Below are 14,040 nucleotides of genomic sequence, written 5' to 3'. Positions count from 1 at the left end.
ATCTACAGAACAGACAACACCTACAGAACAGACAACATCTATAGAACAGATAATGACTTTAGAACAGACAACATCTATAGAACAGATAATAACTATAGAACAGACAACATCTATACAACACAAGAGCAGACAATATCTATAGATATCCTCGGTCGGGTTGCTGATGGAACAGATCCAAAGCCTTGACTCTTTTGCTATACTTTCAGGGGCTCCTAGAGCAGGCCTCGTCCTTCACTGTGAAGGATCTTCTTGTTTCTATTCACTGCATAGCTGGAGCGACTCAAAGTGTGGGTCCTTTGCTTATAGAACAGAATTGCTTTTTGGATCCAGCTGTGCAGCCATACAACCTGCCAGCACTGACTCTGGAACTCGGTCTGAGTCATACATTTTGTCATTCTCTGTTTGAGATCTTGTTGCTCCTGTCCCTGGTTTGATGAACCACATGTTGACATCCACCCCTGTGCTGCAGTGTCTAAGTCGTTTTGGTGTGGCAGGGCTCCCAGCTAGTTTGACACCTGTTAGAACTTGAAAGCATGATTGAATTGGTGTACAGGTATGATTAAATTAGAGTTCAGGAAAGATTGAATTGGGGTTCAGGTATGATTAAATTAGAGTTCAGGAATGATTGAATTGGGGTTCAGGTATGATTAAATTAGAGTTCAGGAATGATTGAATTGGGGTTCAGGTATGATTAAATTAGAGTTCAGGAATGATTGAATTGGGGTTCAGGAATGATTAAATTAGAGTTCAGGAATGATTGAATTGGGGTTCAGATATGATTAAATTAGAGTTCAAGAATGATTGAATTGGGGTTCAGGTATGATTAAATTAGAGTTCAGGAATGATTGAATTGGGGTTCAGGTATGATTAAATTAGAGTTCAGGAATGATTGAATTGGGGTTCAGGTATGATTAAATTAGAGTTCAGGAATGATTGAATTGGGGTTCAGGTATGATTAAATGTATATATTTTCCATTCATTATCAGATTTATATTTGTGAATCTTAGTTATTGATTTGTATAGAAAGATAACTTCTATATGATTGAATTTACATTTGTTGAAATTTAAATGTTTTATTATGCCAGGGTACATGCCAGGGTACATGCCAGGGTACATGCCAGGGTACATGCCAGGGTACATGCCAGGGTACATGCCAGGGTACATGCCAGGGTACATGCCAGGGTACTCTGGCATTTCAGTCAACATCAGAGGGTTGTTAAAAGAAGAGGTGATGCAACCCAGTGGAGAACATTTCCCTGTCCCACCTTTTTTAAATGTGTTGCTGGGATGAAATTCAAAATGGGCATTTATTTTTCCAAAAACAATAAAACTTCTCAGTTTCAGCATTTGATATGTTGTCTTTGTTCTATTTTCAAGTATAGGGATAAATGATTTGCACATTATTGCATTCTGTTTTAATTAATCATTTACAGAGTGTCTCAATTGTTTCGTAAACGGCATTGTGCAATATCATAATATTTATATACAACATAATTTATATACCACACGATAAACAAAATAAAATACTCCATATTGACATAATATACTTCGTATATTGTTCCCAGCACCAAGGATTCAAACAGTAGGAACAGAGAATAAATAACATTATTTTCCCTCTTTCATGCCATTTTGCTGTTTTCTTTTCTGCTGATATGCTTCATCGCCACCCACATCTCTACATGAGTCTGGTTGAATCAATCTAATCACCCAGAAGGTTAACCAAGCAGGATGTAGCTGTTTGATGTGCTTTTATATGTCTTTGAAGGGATTCATTCTAAAAAGTTCAAGCTGTTTAAGTTTTTATTCTTAATATTAAACTGCTGGGTCTCATCAGACCAGAGGTCAATTATCAGTAATAGCAAATTGCTCAATTGCCCAATTACCCAGCTACCACAAGGGACCAGGGGTTAGCTTATTACACAGTGGTAAACTGCTATACAGCTCTGGAAAAAGCCACTGCACATTTTCCTTTCCCATCTGTTCCTCACTCAAAACCTTCCTTTCCAACTTTTTTGGAAAGGAAAGAAAAAGGTGCAGTGGTCTCTTCATTTTTGTTGGACCGCGTAAGTGGAGCCGGCCTAGAAGAGTGAATGTCCCTTACTGAGTCCGTTCGTCCCTGACTGACTGGCTGGCTGGCAGACCCTTGTTAAATAGCATAGTGGTTAGAGACGCGGGTTATGGAACAACAGGTCCCGCGTTCGACTCCTGTAACAGTCTTAAAGACAAAAACTTTGCTTGCTATAACTTTGTAGCTACGTAATAGGAAGACTAAAATAAAACAGTTCTGGTGGATATTAGGATTTGTTCAGGAAACACAAACACTTCGCTCCTTACACGATTCTCTCGCCTATTCACTTGACAAAAAAGTCAGTTATAAATATATCGTCAACCATATAGATAGATACTTAATGTCATTTACGAATGGCTAGTTAACTGTTAAAACGGCCAGTGGTAAAAGAGTACTTGTTCAGAATAGACAAGAACTTCGCAGGCTACAACTTTCTGTAGTTACGGGAAGCCTTATAGCTTGAAACTGCTTACTGTAGTGATGGCCAAATGAGGCTTCATTAGCGTTATTTTAGCAGCAGGATATTATGCTGGCAGCATTCAGATTTTCATTATCACAATAGAAGCCATCATTGACTTTTAGAAGGCCATACAGTTAAAAATATAGTATGTAAAAAAAATAACAGACAAGAACCACATTGGAAGGGACATTAAACATAAAATGACAGACTAGATTGTTAACTATATCGCCTTATATAATTCAATGATGGCTTTTATTTTGAAAAAGAAAATCTGAGTTAGCGCTGCTAGCATACTATCCTGCTGCTAGAAGTACACCATCACTAGTTTACTGTTATTATGCTTCCATTTCTGTTGGATTTTCAAATTGTCTTAGCATTTCTTCAGGACAGTCAAACACTTCACTGGCTACACGATTCTCTCGTCTTTTGCCTTGATGTAAAAGTCTGTTATCGTCACCTACATTGATACCATAGTCATTGTATAAATGTCAGTCACGAATGGCAAATAAGCTGTTAAACATAACTGGTAGTGACCTGAAGATATTCAGTATGACTATAGCTGGTAGTGACCTGAAGATACTCAGTATGGCAATTGCTCCTAGTAACCTGAAGATATTCTGTATGACTATAGCTAGTAGTTACCTGGACATATTCAGTATGACTATAGCTAGTAGCAAGCAAGCAAGTTCATTTATATAGCACAATTCATACATCGAAGCAATTCAATGTGCTTTACAAAGAAAATAATAAAAAAATATTTATATAATAACATAAAACAAATACTCAAATGCAAACATCAAAGCAAATAAATACATCATAATAATAATAAAAAAATACAATAAGAAAACATAAAGATTAAAAGTGGGAAGCTATAAGGCTAAACAGTGTGGTTAAGTTTAAGTGCTGAGTCAAAGGCACGTGAGAAGAGAAAACATTTATATGTTCTGTCAGAAACACAGGGTGTGGTTGTGTGGTGATGTATCGGTGTGGTTGTGTGGTGATGTATTGGTGTGGTGGTGTATTGGTGTGGTTGTGTGGTGGTGTATTGGTGTGGTTGTGTGGTGGTGTATTGGTGTGGTTGTGTGGTGATGTATTGGTGTGGTTGTGTGGTGATGTATTGGTGTGGTTGTGTGGTGATGTATTGGTGTGTTTGTGTGGTGATGTATTGGTGTGTTTGTGTGGTGATGTATTGGTGTGTTTGTGTGGTGATGTATTGGTGTGTTTGTGTGGTGATGTATTGGTGTGTTTGTGTGGTGATGTATTGGTGTGTTTGTGTGGTGATGTATTGGTGTGGGTGTGTGGTGATGTATTGGTGTGGGTGTGTGGTGATGTATTGGTGTGGTTGTGTGGTGATGTATTGGTGTGGTTGTGTGGTGGTGTATTGGTGTGGTTGTGTGGTGGTGTTTTGGTGTGGTTGTGTGGTGATGTATCGGTCAGAAACACAGGGTTTGAACAAGTGTGAAAACTTGAACAGATCAAAACGGTGAACCCAAATGCAGAAAACCAGATGACAGTTCTGTGCAATGTCTTCAAATCTTTTATCGGATGAAAAGGAATGTCTAAACTTTCATAGGAAACATCCAAAATGTAAACTCCAAAAATCTTTCAAAAATGTCAAAGCGCAAAAGGAACCATACCAGTTTCACAAGGTAGATATAGACTCCAGATGAGGCACAGCAAGGGATAGACCTAGACTTGGTCATGGCACTGGAAAGACTGAGCAAACTACTCAGGAGAAGGTTGACTTACATACACAAACATGCAACAAGGCACAGGTGACAACAATAAGACATAATGACAGAGACTGAAAACCAACAAGAGGTACAATGGGGCCTCTAGTGGCCAAAGATATGTCCAAAATCCTGACACGTTTGGGGCACGTCTAAGATCTTCTGGTAGTTTATTCCAGTTTTGTACAGCATAAGTGCTAAACCCAGCTTCTCCATGTTTAGTTTGGACTCTGGGCTCTTATCAGAAATGTATTCGGGTCCTAACCCATTCAGAGATTTATAAACTAAAAGCACCACTTTGAAATCTATTCTGTAACTGACTGGAAGCCAATGCAAAGATTTAAGAACCGGAGTGATGTGCTCTGTTCTCTTGGTCCTGGAGTCCATGTAAGAGGCCATTATAGTAGTCAACCCTACTAGAGATAAAAGCATGGATGAGCTTCTCTTAGTCTTTTTGGGACACCAAGCTTTTGATTCTGTCTATATTTTTTAGATGATAGAATGCTGTTTTGGTGACCGCTTTGATATGACTGTTAAATGTGAGGTCTGAGTCTATCAGAACACCAAGAAAACGCACTTGATCCCTGGTTTTAAGGGCCTGAGAATCCAGCTCTTTACTAATACTTGTTCTTTTATTTTTGTTGCCAAACACAATAATCTCAGTTTTATCTTGGTTTAATTGTAGACATTTTGGTTCATCCAGGTATTTATGTGCTCTCTACAGTGACACAGAGAGTCTATTGAGCTGTTGTCATACGGTTCGAGAGCCATAAATATTTGAGTATTGTTCATTATAGATGCATCCAGTATTCTCTTTTTTAATAGGGGCTTAATGGCAGCTGTTTTTAGAAACATTGGGAAAATGCCTGATTGCAGAGAGCTATTAACTATTTGCTGTAGGTCCATTGTTATAGAGTTAAAAAAAAAAATTCTGATGGCAGTGTGTTGAGACAGCAAGTGGAAGCTTTAAGATGTCGAAGTGTTTCTTCTAGGGATTTTTGATCAATTGTATTAAAATGCGACATAATAACCAAGTTATGTCTTGGTGGTCGTGGTGACGGTACAGAGTCCTTGTTAGACTCTGTAGTTCTGATGGTCCGTCTAATACTTATAATTTTTTCACTGAAGAAACACATGCAAATTCATTACATTTCACAGTGGACATGAGTTCTGATGCTATCTGCTTTATTGGGTCTGTAAGCTTGTTGACCATGACAAATAGAGTGCTGGTATTGTTAATATTTTTGTTGATCATTCCTGATAAATGTTGCTGACTGGCCCTGAGTAACTCATTGTTGAAGCTACCAAGACTTTGTTTATAGATGTCATAGTGAATTTGAAGGTTAGTTTTCCTCCACTTACGTTCTGCTTTCCTACATTCCAGTTTCCTCCACTTTTCAGTGTTCTTACCATCATGGTGGTTCTCCATGGTGTTTTCTGTTTGCTCATAGTTTTCTTTACCTTTACCGGTGCAACACGATCCATGACATTCAATATTTTGGCATTAAAATTATCCAGGAGTACATCAACTGACTTAGCACTTATTGTTGGAGAGATAGCTATGGCTTCCATAAACTGAGCATTGGTACTCTCATTAATGTACCTTTTCTTAACAGAAACAGAGTTTACTGGAACATTTGGGGTGATAAGTGAATCAAAAAAGACACAGAAATAATCAGACCGGGCCAAGCCTTTAACCATGACAGAAGAAATACCGAGACCTTTAGAGATAACCAGATCTAGAATGTGGCCTTGAGTGTGTGAACACTCTTTCACATGTTGAGTGAGATTGAGTGAGTGTCAAGTAGTGCAAAAAGTTATTTGGCATTTTTGTCTCTACTATTATCTATGTGGTTACCTGAAGATACTCAGTATGACTATAGCTGTGATGAGGGAGATGAGGGAGACACTGTGTCCAACAGTGTAGCCAATCTTCACTTGCCAAAAGAACTGCCCCTGAGAAACACACACAACAAAGAACATTTAATGTTTACCATATACATTTTTTTGCATTGTATCTATTTAAACAACATGTAAAGACCATTTACTTGAAATGATCAACACAAGCCGTTTCAGTATTTGTAATGCCGCTTGTGTTCAAATAAGTACTACCATCACTGGGTCCCTGAGACCCACAGACCCACAGACTGACAAGCTAAATGGAGAGCTCTGAAGAGAAGCAGTTTTATCCTCCATCAGGATGATGTTTTACTGGCTGCACTGTGCTCTGTTCGTCTGAGCTACAGACACATGGAGGCTAACAACAATCACATTACAATTTTCATTTCAGTTTCCAAGACTGCAAAGTGTGATTCACTACATGTCTTTCTATCTCCCACCCCAACCCAAACATGCCTTTCTAACTCCCACCCAACCCAACCATGTCTTTCTATCTCCCACCCCAACCCAAGCATGTCTTTCTATCTCCCACCCCAACCCAAGCATGTCTTTCTATCTCCCACCCCAACCCAAGCATTTCTTTCTAACTCCAACCCAAACCCAAGAATGGGCATTATAGTGCTCTAAATGGTAAGTCAACCACCAAAGAAACATCTAACTCATCTGTCTAGGTCCTAGACAAATCACCCCACTTGGTCAATGGATGAAAGGTATTGGTGATTGGAGCATTGGGTCATTAACTGAAATGTTGCCGGTTTGAATCCCTCTACAAACTTGAAACATCTGTGGTTTTGCTCTTTGTGTTGGCTCATAACCCTTACTCCTGTCTCTCGTTAAGAGCGTCTGCTGAAAGGCAAAAATATAAAGTGAAAAAGCCACTACACTCCCAAGCACTAACACAGTTCCTCTGGGGGCATTATGTTCCTTTCAAGAACTTCCAAAGATGTTACCACTTTCATTTACATCTGCCATTTCTGAGGATAGTATGGAGGTTTAGACCACGGTATCCCTAAACGGAGGAGGGACACACACAAGCAGAACATTAAATTCCTTTTAAAGGTTGTCACCGGCTAATCCCCCTGGGCTCAGCTAGCTGGAATACTAATCCACTCAGTGGCTGAGAGAGGAGGGAGAAGAGAGCAACAAACCTAACAAAACAGTGAAGAGCAGGAGGCGGGGAGCAGAGCTCCCACTGAGAACCTTTTAGCTCTATTCAGAGCATATTCACTTATTAGACAATGGGCATATTCAGCCAACAGAGGACAAGTTATAACACAATGAATGAATATTTAACACCATGTAACATGTCAACTAACTGTAAAAGTAAAACAAGCTTATTGAACAATCAGGACAGGAATATGTTTGTATAATAATGATATATAATAATAATAATCTAACATTTGCGTGTATATTTTAATAATAATTACACTGTCACTGGTACTTGATATGACTCCTGGTACATATCCTATGATGCGGGGAAGGTTTGGTCACATGCAAATTCTACTGGTTGGAAAAGCAAAGCAAAATAAGCTAAATGGTTTGCTGTTTATGTCTAAGAGGAAAGCATGTTTTAATATACACTGCTCAAAAAAGCAGGGAACACATAATCATCACACTATAACAGGGATATCAATCTGTCCAGTTAGGAAGCATAAGCGATTGTGAATCAATGTCACCTGTTTTGGTGCAAAGGAAAGTGACAACAAGACAACCCCCAAAAAGGGAATGGTTTTGCAGGTGGTGGCCAGAGACAATTGCTCTCTCCTTATCCTTCCTGACTGATTCTTCTCTAGTGTCCTTGTCACTAAAGGTAGCATGAGGCTTTACCGCCAGCCCATTCAGGTTGCACAGGTAGTCCAGCTCTTCCAAGAAGGCACATCCATACGTGCCGTCGCAAGAAGGTTTGCAGTGTCTCCCATCACAGTCTAAAGCGCATGGAGGAGATACCAGGAGACGAGCCGTTACACGATGAGAGCTGCCAGAGCCCTACATAATGACCTCCAGCGGGCTGCTGATGTGCATGTTTCAGACCAAACTATCAGAAACAGACTCAATGAGGGTGGCATGAGGGCCCAACATCCTCTAGTGGTACCTATGCTCACAGCTCAGCACCCTGCAGCTCGATTGGCATTTGCCAGAGAACACCAGAGTTGGCAGGTCCACCACTGGTTCTTTTCACAGATGAGAGCAGGTTCACACTGAGCATGTGTGACAGACTTGAAGTCTGGATACGCCATGGTGAACGTTATGCTGCCTGCAAAATCATCCAGTATGACCAGTTATGCAGTAGATCATTTATGGTCTGGGGAGACATATCCTTGGAGGGTCGCACAGACCTCCACGTGCTAGCCAACAGTACCCTGACTGCTGTTATGTATCGGGATGAAATCCTCAGTCCCATCATCAGACCTTATGCTGATGCAGTGGGTCCTGGGTTCCTAATGGTGCTGGACAATGCCCAGCCTCATGTGGCCAGAGTGTGTAGGCAGTTCCTGGATGACGAAGGCATTGATGCCATTGACTGGCACTCACATTCCCCAGACCTGAATCCAATTGAGAACCTCTGGGATTTTATGTATTGGTACATCCGAAGCCACCAAGTAGCACCACAGATGGTCCAGGAGCTCACCGATGCCCTGATCCAGGTCTGGGACAAGATCCATCAGGAGCATGCCCAGACATTAGTAGGAGAGCTTACAGGCACGTGGAGGCCATACACACTACTGAGTCACATTATGACTGTGACAAAATTCACGCAAGTTGGAACAGCCTGTGATTTCAATTGTTCACTTACATTTTTGGTGTGAGTTTGAATCCAGCCCTCAATTGGTTGGTGATTTTGTTTTCCATTGATGTTACATGTTGCATCATGTTGTGCTCAACAAATTATTTAAAAATAGTTCCTTCATCGAGACACAATACATAATTTTAGTGTTCCTTTAATTTATTTTTAGCAGCGTATATACAGCTCCAGAAAAAATCAAGAGACCCTTTTCCTTCCTTTCCAAAAAAGTTGAAAAGGAATGTTTTGAGGGAGGAACCAAAGCGTTCAATTGGCAGTGGTCTCTTAATTTTAACCCTTCTGTTCCTCATTGAAAACCTTCCTTTTTGACTTTTTTGGAAAGGAAAAAGGTGCTGTGGTCTCCAAACTTCATCCGGAGCTGTATATTTATTTGAAGGAGTTAAGCTTATTGTTCTTTCTCAAAATAAAAATAACAGAATTGTAATTTAATATGAAAAATGTGTATTACTTAAGATTCTAAAAATGACTCACGTCATCTCCTGTGCTGTTGGCGTTATACCCACAGTTCACAGCAATGTCCACAGGATGCATCTCAGTCCAGCCTTTGGATGTACAAGTCTTGGAAAGGTTTCCTAGGAAACACCCAACACAGTTAGAGGTTTCCTAGGTAACACCACACACAGCTAGAGGTTTTGTAGAAAACACATCATACAGTTAGAAGTTATCTAGGAAACACATAATATAGCTAGAGGTTACTTAGGAAACACATCATATAGCCAAAGGTTACCTAGGAAACACATCATATAGCCAAAGGTTACCTAGGAAACACATCATATAGCTAGAGGTTACCTAGGAAACACACAAGTAGAGATTAGGCGAAAATGACCAGACAAGTATATCTTAGATATCAGGTGTGTCCCCTGGTATATTTCAGATATCAGGTATGTCCCAGGTATGTTTCAGATATCAGGTATGTCCCAGGTATGTTTCAGATATCAGGTATGTCCCAGGTATGTTTCAGATATCAGGTATGTCCCAGGTATGTTTCAGATATCAGGTATGTCCCAGGTATGTTTCAGATATCAGGTATGTCCCAGGTATATTTCAGATATCAGGTATGTCCCAGGTATGTTTCAGATATCAGGTATGTCCCTGGTATATTTCAGATATCAGGTATGTCCCAGGTATGTTTCAGATATCAGGTATGTCCCAGGTATGTTTCAGATATCAGGTATGTCCCAGGTATGTTTCAGATATCAGGTATGTTCCAGGTATGTTTCAGATATCAAGTACTTCCCAGGTATGTTTCAGATATCAGGTACGTCTCAGGTATGTTTCAGATATCAGGTACACACCCTGACCAAGTCCAATCATTAGTTCCCTTCCTTTGTTGCCTTTGAATACATAATGCCAAATAGGACATAGGTCTCATCCAGATGATCTGTTGTCTCTAGATGCTCTGTCTCCTCTAGCTACTCAGTCTCTTCCAGCTGCTCTGTCTCATCCAGATGATCTGTCGTCTCTAGATGCTCTGTCTCCTCTAGCTACTCAGTCTCTTCCAGCTGCTCTGTCTCATCCAGATGCTGTCTCCTCCAGATGCTCTGTCTCCTCTAGATATTCAGTCTCATCCAGATGCTCTGTCTCCTCCAGATGCTCTGTCTCCTCTAGCTACTCGGTCTCTTCCAGCTGGTCTGTCTCATCCAGATGCTGTCTCCTCCAGATGCTCTGTCTCCTCTAGATATTCAGTCTCTTCCAGATGCCCTGTCTCCTCCAGATGCTCTGTCTCCTCTAGCTACTCAGTCTCTTCCGGCTGCTCTGTCTCATCCAGATGCTCTGTCTCCTCCAGATGCTCTGTCTTATCCAGATGCTTTGTCTTATCCAGGTGCTCTATATCCTCCAGCTCCTCTGTCTTCACATTATTCAACACTACATCTGGTATTGAAAGAACAGCAAGTGATTGGTCCCACACATTCCCAATGCTTTTCCTTTTTAAGATCATTAGGACAAGCATATTGCTGGTTACCAATTCTAAAACTGACTGACCCTCCTTGTTCAGGGTTTTACTTGTATCTATTACTGTAAATGGACACAAAGGCTTTATGTAGGGCCAGTGGAAGGTAACCCACCAGCCTTCTGAGTCTGTGCCAAGCACATTAAGTGCCCTTCCCTATAAGCATGCTGACATGTTGTTCATTAGTTTCTCATAAATAATATTGTATTTGGTCAAACAATTCTTTCCACAATGGGTAGTGAAATACCCTCTAGGTATTCCTGAGTAGTGAAATACCCTCTAGGTATTCCTGAGTAGTGAAATACCCTCTAGGTATTCCTGAGTAGTGAAATACCCTATAGATATTCCTGAGTAGTGAAATACCCTATAGATATTCCTGAGTAGTGAAATACCCTCTAGGTATTCCTGAGTAGTGAAATACCCTCTAGGTATTCCTGAGTAGTGAAATACCGTCTAGGTATTCCTGAGTAGTGAAATACCCTCTAGGTATTCCTGAGTAGTGAAATACCTTCTAGGTATTCCTGAGTAGTGAAATACCGTCTAGGTATTCCTGAGTAGTGAAATACCCTCTAGATATTCCTGAGTAGTGAAATACCCTCTAGGTATTCCTGAGTAGTGAAATACCGTCTAGGTATTCCTGAGTAGTGAAATACCCTCTAGGTATTCCTGAGTAGTGAAATACCTTCTAGGTATTCCTGAGTAGTGAAATACCGTCTAGGTATTCCTGAGTAGTGAAATACCCTCTAGGTATTCCTGAGTAGTGAAATACCCTCTAGGTATTCCTGAGTAGTGAAATACCTTCTAGGTATCGGGACACTTTGTGTGAGTTACTGTGTTCAGAGGACAGCTGTGTTGTGTCCTTTGTGAGTTACTGTGTTCAGAGGACAGCTGTGTCAGTTACCGTGTTCAGAGGACAGCTGTGTCAGTTACTGTGTTCAGAGGACAGCTGTGTGAGTGACTGTGTTCAGACAACCGCTGTGTGAGTGACTGTGTTCAGAGCACAGCTGTGTGGGAGTCTGACAGATGACAAAGCAGCTGTAAAAAAAATTTGGTCAGTTATATATGCTAAGCATTTGTTGCTGGTATATAACTAAGATACCATATCATAGCTAAAATACCATATCATACATTAGATACCATATCATACCTAAGATACCATATCATAGCTAAAATACCATATCATACATTAGATACCATATCATACCTAAGATACCATATCATACCTAAGATACCATATCATCCCAAAGATACCATATCATACCTTAGATACCATATCATCCCTAAGATACCATATCATACCTAAAATACCATATCATCCCAAAGATACCATATCATCCCAAAGATACCATATCATACCTAAAATACCATATCATCCCTAAGATACCATATCATCCCAAAGATACCATATCATACCTAAAATACCATATCATCCCTAAGATACCATATCATCCCAAAGATACCATATCATACCTAAAATACCATATCATCCCTAAGATACCATATCATCCCTAAGATACCATATCATCCCTAAGATACTATATCATACCTAAGATATTATATCATACCTAAGATACCATACCATCCCTAAAATACCATATCATCCCTAAGATACCATATCATCCCTTAAGATACTATATCATCCCTAAGATAACATATCATCCCTAAAATACCATATCATCCCTAATATACCATATCATCCCTAATATACCATCCCTAATATACCATATCATACCTAAGATACCTTTTCATCCCTAAGGTTGCTAGCTGTGTCAACCAAAAAGTAATCAAAGTGGTTGGTTATGTTGGCATATATGGCATATAGATTTTTAATAAATTAATCAAATTAAATAACAAAGAGGAGTAAAGAATTCCCAGACTTAAATTTAAGGCTTTTCAAAGTCATCATCCTTCTTTATGTCATTTTATTTCAGGTTTTTTGGTAGCATAGGTGATTTCTCACTTATATTAGTTACATGATTTCTGAATTGACAGTATGTTGGATATTCTGAGTGAAGAGATCTGTTTATTCTTCCCCAATTCAAATCCAGCGGGTAAACACATAATGATGAGCCCCTGTGCAAAACACCCGAGGGGTGATCTTGCATTGGACTGTCAGCATTTAACCAGGAGGCTTGTGTAAATCAGAACTTTAAGCCCAATGTTTTCCTCTTAACATAACCACTCAAACACTATTTTAGGCATTTTCTTCTTTGAGATGCCTATTATTCTGTTACCAGTGTTCAAAGGGAGTTGATACTGTTTTAAATCAGATTTCTGCGACTTCAGATGAATGGAGTCCAAAGCATGTTTTTGAGTGGACAGCATGAACGGCACTCAGTATTTTAATTACCCTTAAAATATACCTCTCTGTTAATCTTTCATTATTTTATATTTTGCAAATACAAGTACTGACTTTTAGCACTCATTCAAGAATAAACTGTGTGAGGACAGTGAATCTGTAACCATTATTTCTGCAAGATTTTCTATCTGCAAACTATAAATAGCATATTCTCCATTTGCATTCATGTATGTTTAAATATGTTAGGAGTTAGAGAGTCAGGGGAAGTCAGAGAAAGAACGTAATTATAATGGGGACAGTGAGAGCCAGAGAGAGGGAGAAGGAGACAGAGCGTGTAGTTATTATGAAGACAAGGAGAGAGAAAGAGAGAGAGTGAGAGGGAAAAGGAGACAGAGCATGTAGTTATTATGAAGAAAAGGAGAGGCAGAGAGAGAGAGGGAGAAGGAGACAGAGCGTGTAGTTATTATGAAGAAAAGAAGAGGCAGAGAGAGAGAGGGAGGAGACAGAGCGTGTAGTTATTATGACAACGAAAGTCAACATTAATCCGTAAGTGTCCATTAATCATGTCTATAGATCAACAGTCCTGACTAAACTCAGCGATAGAGAGGGAGACAGAGATAGAGAGGGAGACATGGAGACAGAGATAGAGAGGGAGACATGGAGACAGAGATAGAGAGGGAGACATGGAGACAGAGATAGAGAGGGAGACATGGAGACAGAGATAGAGAGGGAGACGTAGAGACAGAGATAGAGAGGGAGACATGGAGACAGAGATAGAGACATGGAGACAGAGATAGAGAGGGAGATAGAGATAGAGATGGAGACAGAGA

The 14,040-nt window shown here is 39.9% G+C and overlaps 1 protein-coding gene across 3 annotated transcripts in view; it reads right to left on the bottom strand.

Annotated features, from left to right (window-relative positions):
* vipr1b (vasoactive intestinal peptide receptor 1b) overlaps positions 1-14,040 on the bottom strand; it is an 88,769-nt gene that overhangs the window by 29,900 nt on the left and 44,829 nt on the right. For all 3 annotated transcript variants that reach the window (XM_029116438.2, XM_010902359.4, XM_029116437.2), the window contains 2 exons: positions 9,432-9,532; positions 6,117-6,214 (listed from right to left, as the gene is read on the bottom strand). In XM_029116438.2, the coding sequence (XP_028972271.1) occupies positions 6,117-6,214; positions 9,432-9,532 (199 nt within the window). The remainder of the gene's footprint in view (positions 1-6,116; positions 6,215-9,431; positions 9,533-14,040) is intronic.

The sequence above is a fragment of the Esox lucius genome, chromosome 21 (assembly GCF_011004845.1).
Source record: "Esox lucius isolate fEsoLuc1 chromosome 21, fEsoLuc1.pri, whole genome shotgun sequence".
Taxonomy (NCBI): domain Eukaryota; kingdom Metazoa; phylum Chordata; class Actinopteri; order Esociformes; family Esocidae; genus Esox; species Esox lucius.
The sequence above is the reverse complement of the archived record's forward strand: the minus strand, read 5'-3'. Positions and strand labels throughout refer to the sequence as shown.